Below are 13,288 nucleotides of genomic sequence, written 5' to 3'. Positions count from 1 at the left end.
ATTATCTACAAAACTATAATATCAAATTCTGCGAAAAATCTCATTGCTCATTAATTATGCTAATTTATGCTTAAAATCATAAGTTTGCTCTAATTAATAAAATAATGCCCCTAAAATGCTAATTTTTGTTTCACATACTCTAGATAGGCATCTGATCAAATTTATTTTTCAAAAATTTCGACATCACATTTATTTTCTTATGTATTCAATTGTTTTCTAAATTTCTTATGTATTTCTTTGTTTTTCGACTTTTTGTTTTTTATTGTTTTTTCAATGGAAATTGTTGGGGCCTTTATTTTGACCATAAAAAAGATAAAATTAATTGATTTTAAGCAGTAAAAGGAAAAATAATGATACATTTATGAATTTTGGCTAAAAACACTATTTGCATTGGGTTTGTACACAAATTCACGTTTTTGAGTAATTTTGGGTCTGCATGCACTTACGAAATGTTGCGTAATTTCGGAACCGCGTACTCGGGGGTCACAATTTTGGTCTCAAAAGTTGCGCGAGACTTGAAAGTAAAAAGTCAGCGAGCAACGAGGTCAAAAAATTTCAAGAGGCAGATTTATCGCGAAAAATGTTGAGGGGGGGGGGCTGAATCAGCCCCCCCCCCCCAGTCTTCTTAGGGTTAAACTCAGTGTTCCTATTTCTGTGAAAATTTATGATGTTGCTATTTCTTGACATTTCTTTAGCTTCCTTTTTTTTAGATTAGGCAAAAAAGAGAGAAAATTCCTTAACCTGACTGATGGACCCTTGTCACATTTCTTTTTTTATTAAAATTTGTGATAATTTTTTTTAAATGTACTGACCAACAATTATTTTCCTAAACTTTTCAAAAAAAATCATTTCTTTTACAAATAATGTTAATAAAAATTGGCAAATGGTGTGTAGAACACTGTCAGTATCATAAGGAAATGATACATTTACTTGTACCTGAACAACCCTCAATCTCATGAACAAACCTCAATCTCGTGAACAAACCTCAATCTCCTGAACAACCCTCAATCTCCTGAACAACCCTCAATCTCATGAACAACCCTCAATCTCCTAAACAAACCTCAATCTCCTGAACAACCCTCAATCTCATGAACAACCTCAATCTCCTGAACAACTCTCAATCTCATGAACAACCCTCAATCTCATGAACAACCCTCAATCTCCTAAACAACCCTCAATCTCATGAACAACCCTCAATCTCATGAACAACCCTCAATCTCATGAACAACCCTCAATCTCATGAACAACCCTCAATCTCCTGAACAACTCTCAATCTCATGAACAACCCTCAATCTCCTGAACAACTCTCAATCTCCTGAACAACCCTCAATCTCCTGAACAACCCTCAATCTCCTGAACAACCCTCAATCTCCTGAATAACCCTCAATCTCATGAACAACCCTCAATCTCCTGAACAACCCTCAATCTCCTGAACAACTCTCAATCTCCTGAACAACCCTCAATCTCCTGAACAACCCTCAATCTCCTGAACAACCCTCAATCTCATGAACAACCCTCAATCTCCTGAACAACCCTCAATCTCATGAACAACCCTCAATCTCCTGAACAACCCTCAATCTCATGAACAACCCTCCATCTCCTGAACAACCCTCAATCTCCTGAACAACCCTCAATCTCATGAACAACCCTCAATCTCATGAACAACCCTCAATCTCATGAACAACCCTCAATCTCCTGAACAACTCTCAATCTCATGAACAACCCTCAATCTCCTGAACAACTCTCAATCTCCTGAACAACCCTCAATCTCCTGAACAAACCTCAATCTCATGAACAACCCTCAATCTCATGAACAACCCTCAATCTCCTGAACAACCCTCAATCTCCAGAACAACCCTCAATCTCCAGAACAACACTCAATCTCCTGAACAACCAACCCTCAATCTCCTGAACAACCCTCCATCTCCTGAACAACCCTCAATCTCATGAACAACCCTCTATCTTCTAAACAACCCTCGATCTCCTGTCACCCTCAATCTCCTGAACAACCCTCAATTTCCTGAACAACCCTTAATCTCCTGAACAACCCTCGATCTCCTGAACAACCCTCAATCTCCTGAACAACCCTCAATCTCCTGAACAACCCTCAATCTCCTGAACAACCCTCAATCTCCTGAACAACCCTCAATCTCCTGAACAAACCTCAATCTCCTGAACAACCCTCAATCTCATGAACAAACCTCGATCTCCTGAACAACTCTCAATCTCGTGAACAACCCTCAATCTCCTGAACAAACCTCAATCTCCTGAACAACCCTCAATCTCATGAACAACCCTCAATCTCCTGAACAACTCTCAATCTCGTGAACAACCCTCAATCTCCTGAACAAACCTCAATCTCCTGAACAACCCTCAATCTCCTGAACAACCCTCAATCTCCTGAACAAACCTCAATCTCCTAAACAACCCTCAATCTCCTAAACAACCCTCAATCTCCTGAGCAAACCTCAATCTCTTGAACAACTCTCAATCTCCTGAACAACCCTCAATCTCCTGCCCTTTAGCAATCTGTGAACTTGGATTATGACTAGATCTGTCATTTGTTGTAAAGAAATATTTGCAAACATTTTATCTTTTGAATGATTTCAGATATCTTGAAAACCTTTACCAAGTTTGTGGTTTTATTCATCCTCTTCATCATTGCCTTCGCATTGGCCTTCTATGCACTTCTTATGAATCAGGTTTGTAATTCATTATATTACATATTGTCTTGTAAAGTTATTCAGTAACCAGCATATAAAAAGTGATGTTTGATACAAATCCTAAATATCAAACACAAAGTGTTAAATTTTAATGCCATTCATTATCATTATTATTATTATAATTTGTAGCAGTAGTAGTAGTAGTAGTAGTAGCAGCAGCAGCAGCAGCAGCAGCAGTAGCAGTAGTAGTAGTAGTAGAAGTAGTAGTAGTAGTAGTAGTAGTAATATTATTAGTAGTAGTAGACATATTGTTATTGCTGTTGTCAATATTCTTGTTATTGTTTATGTTAACTGTATTGTTTTTGTTATAATATTAAATTTATATCGATATTATTGTTATCATTCAAAATATTAATTGAGTAACCCAAGTGTTTATGACATAATCTATTTTTCAAAGGTGTAATCCAAGTGCCGACGGTGTGTAATAAACATTCTCTTGATTTCTCTATTTTCAGTCTCCATTCAACCGCATAGAATACTCTCTGGTGAAGACGTTTGTCATGATGATTGGTGAGTTTGAGTTTGATTCAATTTTCCACACTCAAACCTACCTTGATCAACCTGATCTCACCCAGCAAGAAGATTTCCTTGGGAACGTCTACTACGAGGGCATCACCTACGTTATCTTTGTCGTCTTCGTTGTCATCATGTCAATCATCATTATGAACTTACTGGTGAGTAAATCTTTAAGATGATCTGAAGCTTGTTTAGAGGGTTAAACAAATAATAATACAGACTACTTGTATATAGCCCACAGGTCCGTCTTTTTTTTTTTTTAAGTTTAATTTGTATATATCATACAACTGAAGTGATTAAATGTCATTAAGCTACACTGTACATGCAAAGATTATATTCTCATTTTTGTTGCTCATTCTATGCTTGAGAAGTATCTGAATATAACACCCTCCCCTCCTCCCCCCCCCCAAAAAAAAAGGAAAGAAAAGTAGATATTTCATTTTTTTTAGTCACCGGATTGAAATAAATTTAATTTTGATGTAAACTTGGGAATTAATGAAATACGACTGATTTGTAATTTGTGTCCTCCACGTCATATCTGTTTTAGAGCTATTACATTCATAAAATCTTGCACTGGATTAGAATGGTGACATGCACTTTGGATATTCTAGCTGATTGTGTTGAAGGATCTTGTCATTAATGTAATGTTTCTTTTCATTTGATCTTAGGTCGGTCTGGCAGTAGATGATATCAAGGAAGTACAGGAGCAAGCCAAATTACAGAGACTTGCTATGCAGGTATGGACAGGCCCTTGAAATACATATTTAAAGCCACTATTGGAGATGGGAAATGTTATTTATGGCAGATAAAGGCCATCTTTTAGGGAGATGAAAAAAAAAATTATTTGAAAGTGTGGATTTATAGACAAATTCTTGATACTCTGAAACCTGTATATAAAGATAACACCAGGGAAACAAGGAAAGCGGCTTTCATGAGCAACTGGTCTTAATAATAATAATAATAATAATAACCAGCAAAGTGCATACCATAAGTATTGGACTATAAACAGCACCTTTTCCTTTGCGGGCAAGAGCCAAAAGTCGGGATGCGGTTAAGCCACAGAGCTTGGTCTGAGCTGAGCCAAACTCAGCCTGAAAATAAACCAAGACCACTACCAGTTTACAACTCGCTGGGTGGCCAAGCGTAACTGCTTGGGGCAATGTCGTTTAGAGGGGTTAAAAATGGGAAGCGACTATGACTACCGGTATCATAATCAATATATGTCTGTTTGATTATGGTAACAAATGCACATACTTTCATGAAACAGAAATTGACTTTATGAATAGTGTGACTTTGTTGTCATTGATTAAAAGCAGCAAAGTTCAGACAGACGCCAATCGATAGCACAGTGCAGCCAATTAAGACCTGCATGTTTATCGCAACGTCAACGTAAGCTGGCGCTATTCACCTTACCGTGGCAGTTATTCTGTTTAATGACATTTTTTTGTGTGATTCATCTGAAAATGGGGATGCGGTTAATTCTTGAGTGCAGTTTATATTTTGATACTTACAGTAACACATAATAAATATGTCTCTATGCGCTTGAGAAAATAAAGGAAAGTTTGTTTAGTTGAGTTAAGGTACAATTTGAATAAGTAGATTTTAAGGGCTGGTTTGAATTTGGTTCTTGTAATTAAGGGAAATCTGTATGTAAAGAGCAACTTTAAAGGGAGACAAGAAAAGCAGTCTTTATGGACAGGGTTATTTAATACATGTTTCAATAGGGATTATAATCAAAGGAAACATGAGGTCTTTATTAACAGGTGGTTGTTAAGGTCACCTCAGAAAAATGTTGATTTGAATCAATAGAGAAAAATCAGGCAAGCATAATGCTGAACATTTCATCAAAAGCGGATGTAAAATAAGAAAGTTATGACATTTTAAAGTTTCGCTTATTTTTCACAAAATAATTATATTCATAATTTAGTCACATGCAAATGAGAGAATCGATGATGTCCCTCACTCACTATCTCTCTTTTTTTTTTTTTTTAGTTTGATACAGATTTGGCTATAAGGACCAACTTGACTGAACCATAAAATGTTAAACAATGATAATTCCACATGTTCAGGGAGAAATTGAACTTTTTTTCACAGGACATGTATATTTCATATACAAATGAAATACAAAAGAAGTAGTGAGTGAGTGGTGTCATCAGTTCCCACATTTGCATACCTACCAGGATGTGCATATAACTATTTTGTGAAATTATAAAGCGAAACTTGAAAATGTCATAACTTATTTTACATCCGATTTTGATGAAATTTTTAGTGTTGCGCTTGTTTGATTTTTCAGCTTCTAATAGATTTAGTCCTGTTACACGTGACAACTAATAAATAGTTCTTCTGATTGGTTTTAAAGTGGTGTGATGAACAAAGTATGTAATATGCAACTGCAAATTTTTGATTAATCACGACTTTGGGGTTATGTCACTCAGATGCAAATTTCAGTAACATTCACATTGCTTTCCATTCTCACTGGGTAGGTGGACCTGGCCATGGACGTACAAGAGGCCCTACCATCGTTCATCTGGAGGCGATACATCATCAAGACAAAGAGGATCTACCCCAATCGCTTTGCTTCCAATATCTTTACCAAGCTCTATGCTTCATTCAGGGGAGATTATGACTTTGTTCTTACCGAAGCCATTGAATCGGCTCTCAACCCAGAGAAGGTAGATATTCACTTAGTCAATATGTTTGCTGTTATTACAATATCTTCATTTGATTCTGTGGCATTTGCTTGAGCAGAAATGAATCATCCACACATTTAATATTATATCTAACTCTTATCATGATCCAAATCCTCACATTATCCTGAATGAAAATCCCCATCCCAACCTTAACCCTAATATTCACGGGGGGCCTTTCATGGTTAATCTAATTGTTGAGGAATCAAATCCTATCTGATGCTAATGTCCTTTGACAAGGCATTTATCCACAATTATCACTCTTGTGTCTAATGGGGGTGCTTTAGGATGTGAAGATCAATGTCATTGCATTGGCATATGTGCACTTGTGAGTAAAAGTTCGTGGCCAGGTCTTCCCTGGACATTTTAAAAGTGGAACAGTGGTGGATACAATGATCAGAGTAATAATAATTTACATATGCTAGTACATGAATTAAGCACTATATAGATGCATTCTTTATTGAGTCGATGAAGTATGCATTAGGCTAAGTGTAGTGCAGATCAAAGGCAGTACCAAGTTGATAGTAGACTGGGTTTAGGCTGTCTGGGAAGTAGACCAACTGCTTGTAGGCCAAGTGAATATAAACTCTTCTCTGTACTGTTGTTTTGTATGATAGGGTGAGCTAGCAGAGATCAGCCAACAGCAGGAGGTGATCTCTGACACTGTGGCCAACCTCAAGTACAGGATGAAGCAGGTCAAGTCACAGAACGATCGCATGGAGCGGATGCTGCAGCTGATCCTTGACAACAGCAACCTGACACTCAGTGAGGCAGACTCAGTAGAGAACATCGGAGAATAGAGAAGCTTTATCAGGGGAGCGTTTTATCAAGATTTTCTTGCGACAAGCTGTCAGATCTGACAACTTCCCCTTTGATTGATTTTGATTGGCCGAGAAGCACAGCTACTATGGTAAATGTTTGATGAAACAGGACTTGTTGGATAAAAGTTATTTTATAAAACGCTCCCCTGGTTCTCCTTGAGACAAAAGAGAGAATTGTTTTGAAATCTACTTAGTTGGTGATTGTGAGGCAGTCTCTGAAAAGAACTTTTTGGATGAGAGAAAGGTCAGTGAAAAATCTTCAATGAGTGGAGCCTGTAAACTTCAGGGGGTGACACCAGCAACAGCAAAGTAAGGCCTGTACTCCAGATGATATTCTGTTAATGGTACAACTTCTGGTTACATTTCACTCTGGAAACAGCTTGTGGAGAGTGTCTTTGGAGAAATTCAATAATGTAGTCTTTGGTGATCTACAAAGACACCAGAGACCATCTTTAGATTTAATGTGACCAACTCTGTCAAGAACATTGGAATCACCAGACAGGTGTAGTCTTTGATGATTGTTGACAGTGGCATGATGCTAGGTGAGACATACAGTACCCTGTAGATAATATTAGAGAATTCCGCTGTCACCCATGACCAACCGGCCCATGGAATGTCTTTGGAAATAATGTAAAAGTTTTGGCAGATCTGGAGTAGGTTTCATCAGTGTGACTGTAGGATAAGGGAATTGCCGGTCTAGTCCATGGTTGTTGTGAGGAGGTTTAAAGGAAAAATTGTAGAACAGAAAACTGTCTTCAGTGAGTGGAGTTTTGGCAATAGCAATCAGAAGCTCATTGAGGCTGGTTTTTAATCAACATTGGAGAACTCAAGTTTGAAGATTTGGGGGATAGAGAAATGTAAGATAAATCCTCAACAACGGAAGATATATTTTCTTCATATTTTTATGACAAGGACATGCATGATGAGTTATATCATAGGTCATGTTGATGTGATACATAGTTCAGTAAAAAAATTCTGCTGCCTTTCCTTTCATTGTAGTACGATTCTTTTGATTTTTTGCTTTGATTTTCTTTTGTTAAAAACCGAAAGAGCAAATACATCATATAAAAAGGTGAAAAGTTAAGCTAATTGTTTACTCAGGAAGTATTGTTTTCGCCAAATGCACTGATTTTTTTAAAAATCCTTCCCATATATTTAATGGCACAAATGTTACTTAATAGTATGATCTGCTCAGGAATGTTCTTTTTTTAATTTTATCAAAAAGATGTGTTTATAGATTTTATCAGGTAGCCTGCCACTTATATTTAACTTGATACATGTAGTACAAATGAAACATTTAAAACCCAGTGCTAACTGTGCGTCCGGGATATAGTATATTGTTCAAACAACATTTTGCAAGAGAGATTGGAATAAAAACAATCTGTCTTTATACTATCTTAGTCATTCCTGCCAAACCCATATCATTTTATCTTTTCCAAAGTAATTAAATAGATTTGCATTAATTTATTGACACATTTGCATTAACATTTTTAAATAGTACCTCCAATGAAGATTCCTTTTACCCATTCCCATTCAAAGTATGTAGAACATTTCAAAATTTTATCCAAATGATTGGAATAAAAACAATCTGTCTTTCTACTATTTTAGTCATTCCTGCCAAACCCATATCATTTTATCTTTTCCAAAGTAATTAAATAGATTTGCATTAATTTATTGACACATTTGCATTAACATTTTTAAATAGTACCTCCAATGAAGATTCCTTTTACCCATTCCCATTCAAAGTATAATAATAATAATAATAATATAGGGTATTTATATTGCGCACATATCCACCTTGTTAGGTGCTCAAGGCGCTCCTATATTACCCGGCTAAGCTAGGCGTTCATAGCGCACACAGCTTTTTAAGGAATTACTTCCTACCGGTACCCATTTACCTCACCTGGGTGTGTAGTATGTAGTATGTGTAGTATGTAGAACATTTCAAAATTTTATCCAAATATATATAGAAAGTGATTGTTAAAGTGTAAATATAGAAAGTGATTGTTAAAGTGTAAATTTATCCTGAGTGCCCCCAAAATTTAAATGATTGATAATGAAAAAACGAGTGTGTGTTTTACAAATCTTTTTATACATATCATTGGGATCATGTTAATCATTTATTATGTTTATCATGTTTGTTATATGAAACGTGTGTACAAATGTAGCTTATATATTCACAGATCATCGCTCATGGCTCTTATCACAGTTGTCATTTGAGAGATGGAACAACAATTTTAAAACATAAATGTCTAATGATATTTTTGTAACGACTTTTTCTTGTTCATTTTTTTTCAAAAAGTATGAAGTAAAGTTTTTTAGATTGTATATGTGTTATGTAGTATATATTTTTCTATGAAAACTAAATGTATTATACAGTACATGTATATAGTATCTCTATATTTTTGGTGATCATATGCACTTTATAGTTATGTGGTTTCTAGAATGATGAATATACCATTTCAAGTTTAGTGAATAGAACACAATAATGCTTGCTTAATGACAGTATTAATAATGTCCATATATGAAACGAATTATAACCTTCACATGTATTCACAAAGCTATGCATTGAGTGAATATTATATGAATATCAACTCATTAATGTATTTCTCAATTAGACATCTCATTGCCTTGGTGTCTGTCAATCAATATTTATATGGTGAAGTGTTTCATGAAGTATCTTGTTAGTTAATTTCTTAACTACCTTGTTTTTGGCCAATCAGGTGGGAGGATTTCAGTAGCTTATAACAGTTTTCAGTGACATCAGCGACTATCTGAAATGCTCCCGCTGATTCCCTTCTTCAGCGAATAATTCACCTTGGGGTTGTTTAAACAAAGAGTTAAGTGTTACTTTAGAATCAGATATTCCCAGTTGGTGCATTACAAAATGCATCACTGCATCAATTTGTCAAATTGGTGAGAGGACGTGCTCCTGCTTATTACTCATCAACATTGCATGTTACATATCATGTGCGCTTCGGCATTTAGGCATGACCTTTATTAGAGTCACACTTCACTCTTGTGAAACCCCTCAGGTATCGCATAGGAATTTGCTCCACATTAAAAAAAAAACTGTTACACAAAAAGAATTGTGTAGTTGACTTAAAACTGTACAGAACTTATTTGAGAACTTTTTTCCTGTGACCAAAAAGTTGGTAGCAAGATTTTTTCCCTGCTCTTTACCTCATTTTTTCTTGAAATTGTCACATTGTTCAACTCGGAATTTATGATACTGTCTCTTTCATAAACAAATCTGCATTGTATTCTTTTTCACCTATTATTCTGCCTTTATCTACTGTACATCTGAATCTAAGAAAAGAAAGTAATATCTCTTTCATATACAATTCAAATCTCTATTAGCTACCTTACTGCCTCTAATCTACATGTACCTATCTAAATCTATTTGAAAAAGTAAAAAAATTAGCATTTCTATTTGTAATTCTCCCTATCATTGTGAAGTTTGAGCAAATAATATGAATTTTGACCATTGTGAGCTTTCATTTCTATTTGTTTTTGTCTCGCCTGCATAGCAGAGCGAGACTATAGGCGCCGCTTTTCCGACGGCGACGGCGGCGTCAACATCAAATCTTAACCGAAGGTTAAGTTTTTGAAATGACATAACTTAGAAAGTATATGGACCTAGTTCATGAAACTTGGACATAAGGTCAATCAAGTATTACTAAACATCCTGCCTGAGTTTCAGGTCACATGACCAAGGTCAAAGGTCAGTTAGGGTCAATGAACTTAGACCATGTTGGGAGAATTATTTTCAAAATCTTAACCGAAGGTTAAGTTTTTGAAATGACATCATAACTTAGAAAGTATATGGACCTAGTTCAAGAAACTTAGGCATAAGGTTAATCAAATATAAGTGAACATCCTGCTCTAGTTTCAGGTCACGTGACCAAGGTCAAAGGTCATTTAGGGTCAATGAACTTTGGTCAAGTTGGGGGTATTTGTTGAATTACTATCATAACTTTGAAAATTTATGGATCTAGTTCATGAAACTTGGACTTAAGGTTAATCAAGTATGAGAGAACAACCTGCCTGAGTTTCAGGTCACATGACCAAGGTCAAAGGTCATCTAGGGTCAATGAACTTTGGCCAAGTTGGGGGTATTTGTTGAATTACCATCATAACTTTGAAAATTTATGGATCTAGTTCATAAAACTTAGGATATAAGAGTAATCAAGTATCACTGAACATCCCCTGTGAGTTTCAGGTCACAAAACCAAGGTCAAAGGTCAGTTAAGGTCAATAAACTTAGGCCATGATGGGGTAATTGTTGAATTGCCATCATAACTTTGAAAGTTTATGGATAGAGTGAATGAAAAGTGGACTTGGGTGTAGTTGACAAGTCTTAAGTCACCGTTCAAATGTCATTTATGGTCAATGAACGTGGTATTATGTCATTATGTGAATGGTGTTTTTGTGAATGATTATTTTATAGTAGTTTTCAAAGTTAGCACTGCTGCTATATTAAATCGCGTAATGCAGGCGAGACTGCCAGAGGCGTTCCCTTTTGTTCTTTATTTTTCTCAGTTGTTTTCTCACCCATACTGGTAGCCCTTTGGAAACATCTCCCTACTATTTTTAGAGCAAAGTCATCCTTGATTTTCTCAGGCAAGTTTTCAGGTCAACAAATTATTTTGAGAGCTTAATGAGAATTATACTTAGATTCATGTCTTGGATATACGATGTATATGATTGTTTTGATGCATTTAATCTTTCACATTTATATGTGATGAATTTGGCCCGTATTCTGAAGTCATGGTCTAACTCTGTGCTAAAATTATTGGAAGCCAAGTGTCAACATTTTTATTAAGTTGTATAATTATTTTTAATGTTTACTGTGCTCTTTTCGGATTCATCTATGGTGAAGACAATCATCTATTTATACCTCCTAGACAATTATAAATGATTTGAGAGCCAAATGAGCTGAAATATGATATCTCTACCATTAGTGATGTATGTAACAATTGGCTATCCACACTTAAACCCGAGTTTAAATTAAACCTGACTTCAGAATACGGGCCTTTGTATTCTACTCATCAACAATGATGCAAGATATTTTATATGGTTTTCAATATGAAGTGAAATTTTATGATATAACATGTTTGTTGTGTATGTTTGTTGTAGCTTTTTTTCTTCTAAGGTTTACTGTACACTATAATACATTATAATGTAAATACATATCATGAGTGATAAATGTGTTAGATTATACACTTTTTAGTCTGGAATTATGTACTTTTCGTATACATGTAGAACATTTGAAATATATATCTTATGTAAAAATTACTAGCACTTTATTAGTTAATTGCATATATGATTTCCTTTTATAGTGGAATATATTTCTTTCATATCATGTGGGAAGATAGTAGACAGCTATCAGATATTTGAACAAAATTTTCTTGTAATATAAATATGTTTCGAAAGTTGAACCGTTTCACTCATTGTAAATACCAGATGTATTGTATTATAGTTTCACAGTGGTGATATATTTTACCAGGAAATGTTTAGATGCAAATATCTTTGTATATGTTTGTTGTTATTGCATCAGATGGGTGTTTTATAAAGCTGTTTGTATGTTACGAGCGACTTTACAAACAACTGATGCATATTTCTTAGAAGTTAAATCCACACCAATGAAATATGGTGAGCATTATTTGCCTGAAGAAAGGATCAACAGTTGTTCGTAAAGTCGCTCGTAACTCACAAACAGCATTATAAAACGCCCCCCGGGTCTTTGTAGAAATAAATTAGAAGCATGTGTGTGTGTGGATATCCCCTCAGCTGCCTATGCTATGCTACCGTCACACCAATGAAACTGACTCCAAACCAACCGATGATAGAGTACCGAAGTGTGACGTCATCATTTTTCACTTTTTGCAGCGTTTTTCATACCATATTTTGGTAGAGCATGATGAAAAACCCCCACAACCCGAATTTGGTGGGAATCGGTCCATGGGGGCCTTAGATATGACATCATGGATATATAATTAGCCCCATAGAAGTCAATGTATTATTGGCCTGGTTCCTAACATTTAGAACCAGACCAATTATACACTGACTTCATTTCAGTGGGGATAATTATGTATTCATGAGGTCATACCTAAGACCCCCCTTTGACCGATTCCTACCAAATTTTGGTAGTAAGTGTTTTTCATTATGCTCTATCAAAATATGGTATAAAAAATGCTGAAATGCTGAAAAAACCCATTTGTGACGTCATCACTTGGGTACTCTATAGATTTGATCGGTCTGGAGTCTGTGTCATAATATTGCGCAATCCAGGTTACAAAGATTGTTTATAGTGCAAGTCACAATGTGTGTCACAAATTTATTGTCTTTCTATCAAAGTATACCATTGTAGAAATAAAAGGTCCAAACCTACTTGATTATTTGCAACTGTTTGATGTATAATTTAAAATTTGGATACAGGGTGAATTCTGATTACTAGGTAGGGAGGGATCCAATATTTCATAATGGAGAGGGGGCCACAGAAAATTGACCAACAAGTAGGAAATGATATTCTCTTCAT

At 35.5% G+C, this 13,288-nt stretch overlaps 1 protein-coding gene across 5 annotated transcripts in view; it reads left to right on the top strand.

The window, feature by feature from the left end:
- LOC129258652 (transient receptor potential cation channel subfamily A member 1 homolog) overlaps window positions 1-9,099 on the top strand; it is a 59,999-nt gene extending 50,900 nt beyond the window's left edge. For all 5 annotated transcript variants that reach the window (XM_064098803.1, XM_064098802.1, XM_064098799.1 and 2 more), the window contains 5 exons: window positions 2,611-2,702; window positions 3,179-3,397; window positions 3,908-3,976; window positions 5,723-5,911; window positions 6,544-9,099. In XM_064098803.1, the coding sequence (XP_063954873.1) occupies window positions 2,611-2,702; window positions 3,179-3,397; window positions 3,908-3,976; window positions 5,723-5,911; window positions 6,544-6,726 (752 nt within the window). In that variant the 3' untranslated portion in view covers window positions 6,727-9,099. The remainder of the gene's footprint in view (window positions 1-2,610; window positions 2,703-3,178; window positions 3,398-3,907; window positions 3,977-5,722; window positions 5,912-6,543) is intronic.
- Window positions 9,100-13,288: the final 4,189 nt, after the last annotated feature.

The sequence above is a fragment of the Lytechinus pictus genome, chromosome 4, assembly GCF_037042905.1.
Source record: "Lytechinus pictus isolate F3 Inbred chromosome 4, Lp3.0, whole genome shotgun sequence".
Taxonomy (NCBI): Eukaryota; Metazoa; Echinodermata; class Echinoidea; order Temnopleuroida; family Toxopneustidae; genus Lytechinus; species Lytechinus pictus.
The sequence above is the reverse complement of the archived record's forward strand: the minus strand, read 5'-3'. Positions and strand labels throughout refer to the sequence as shown.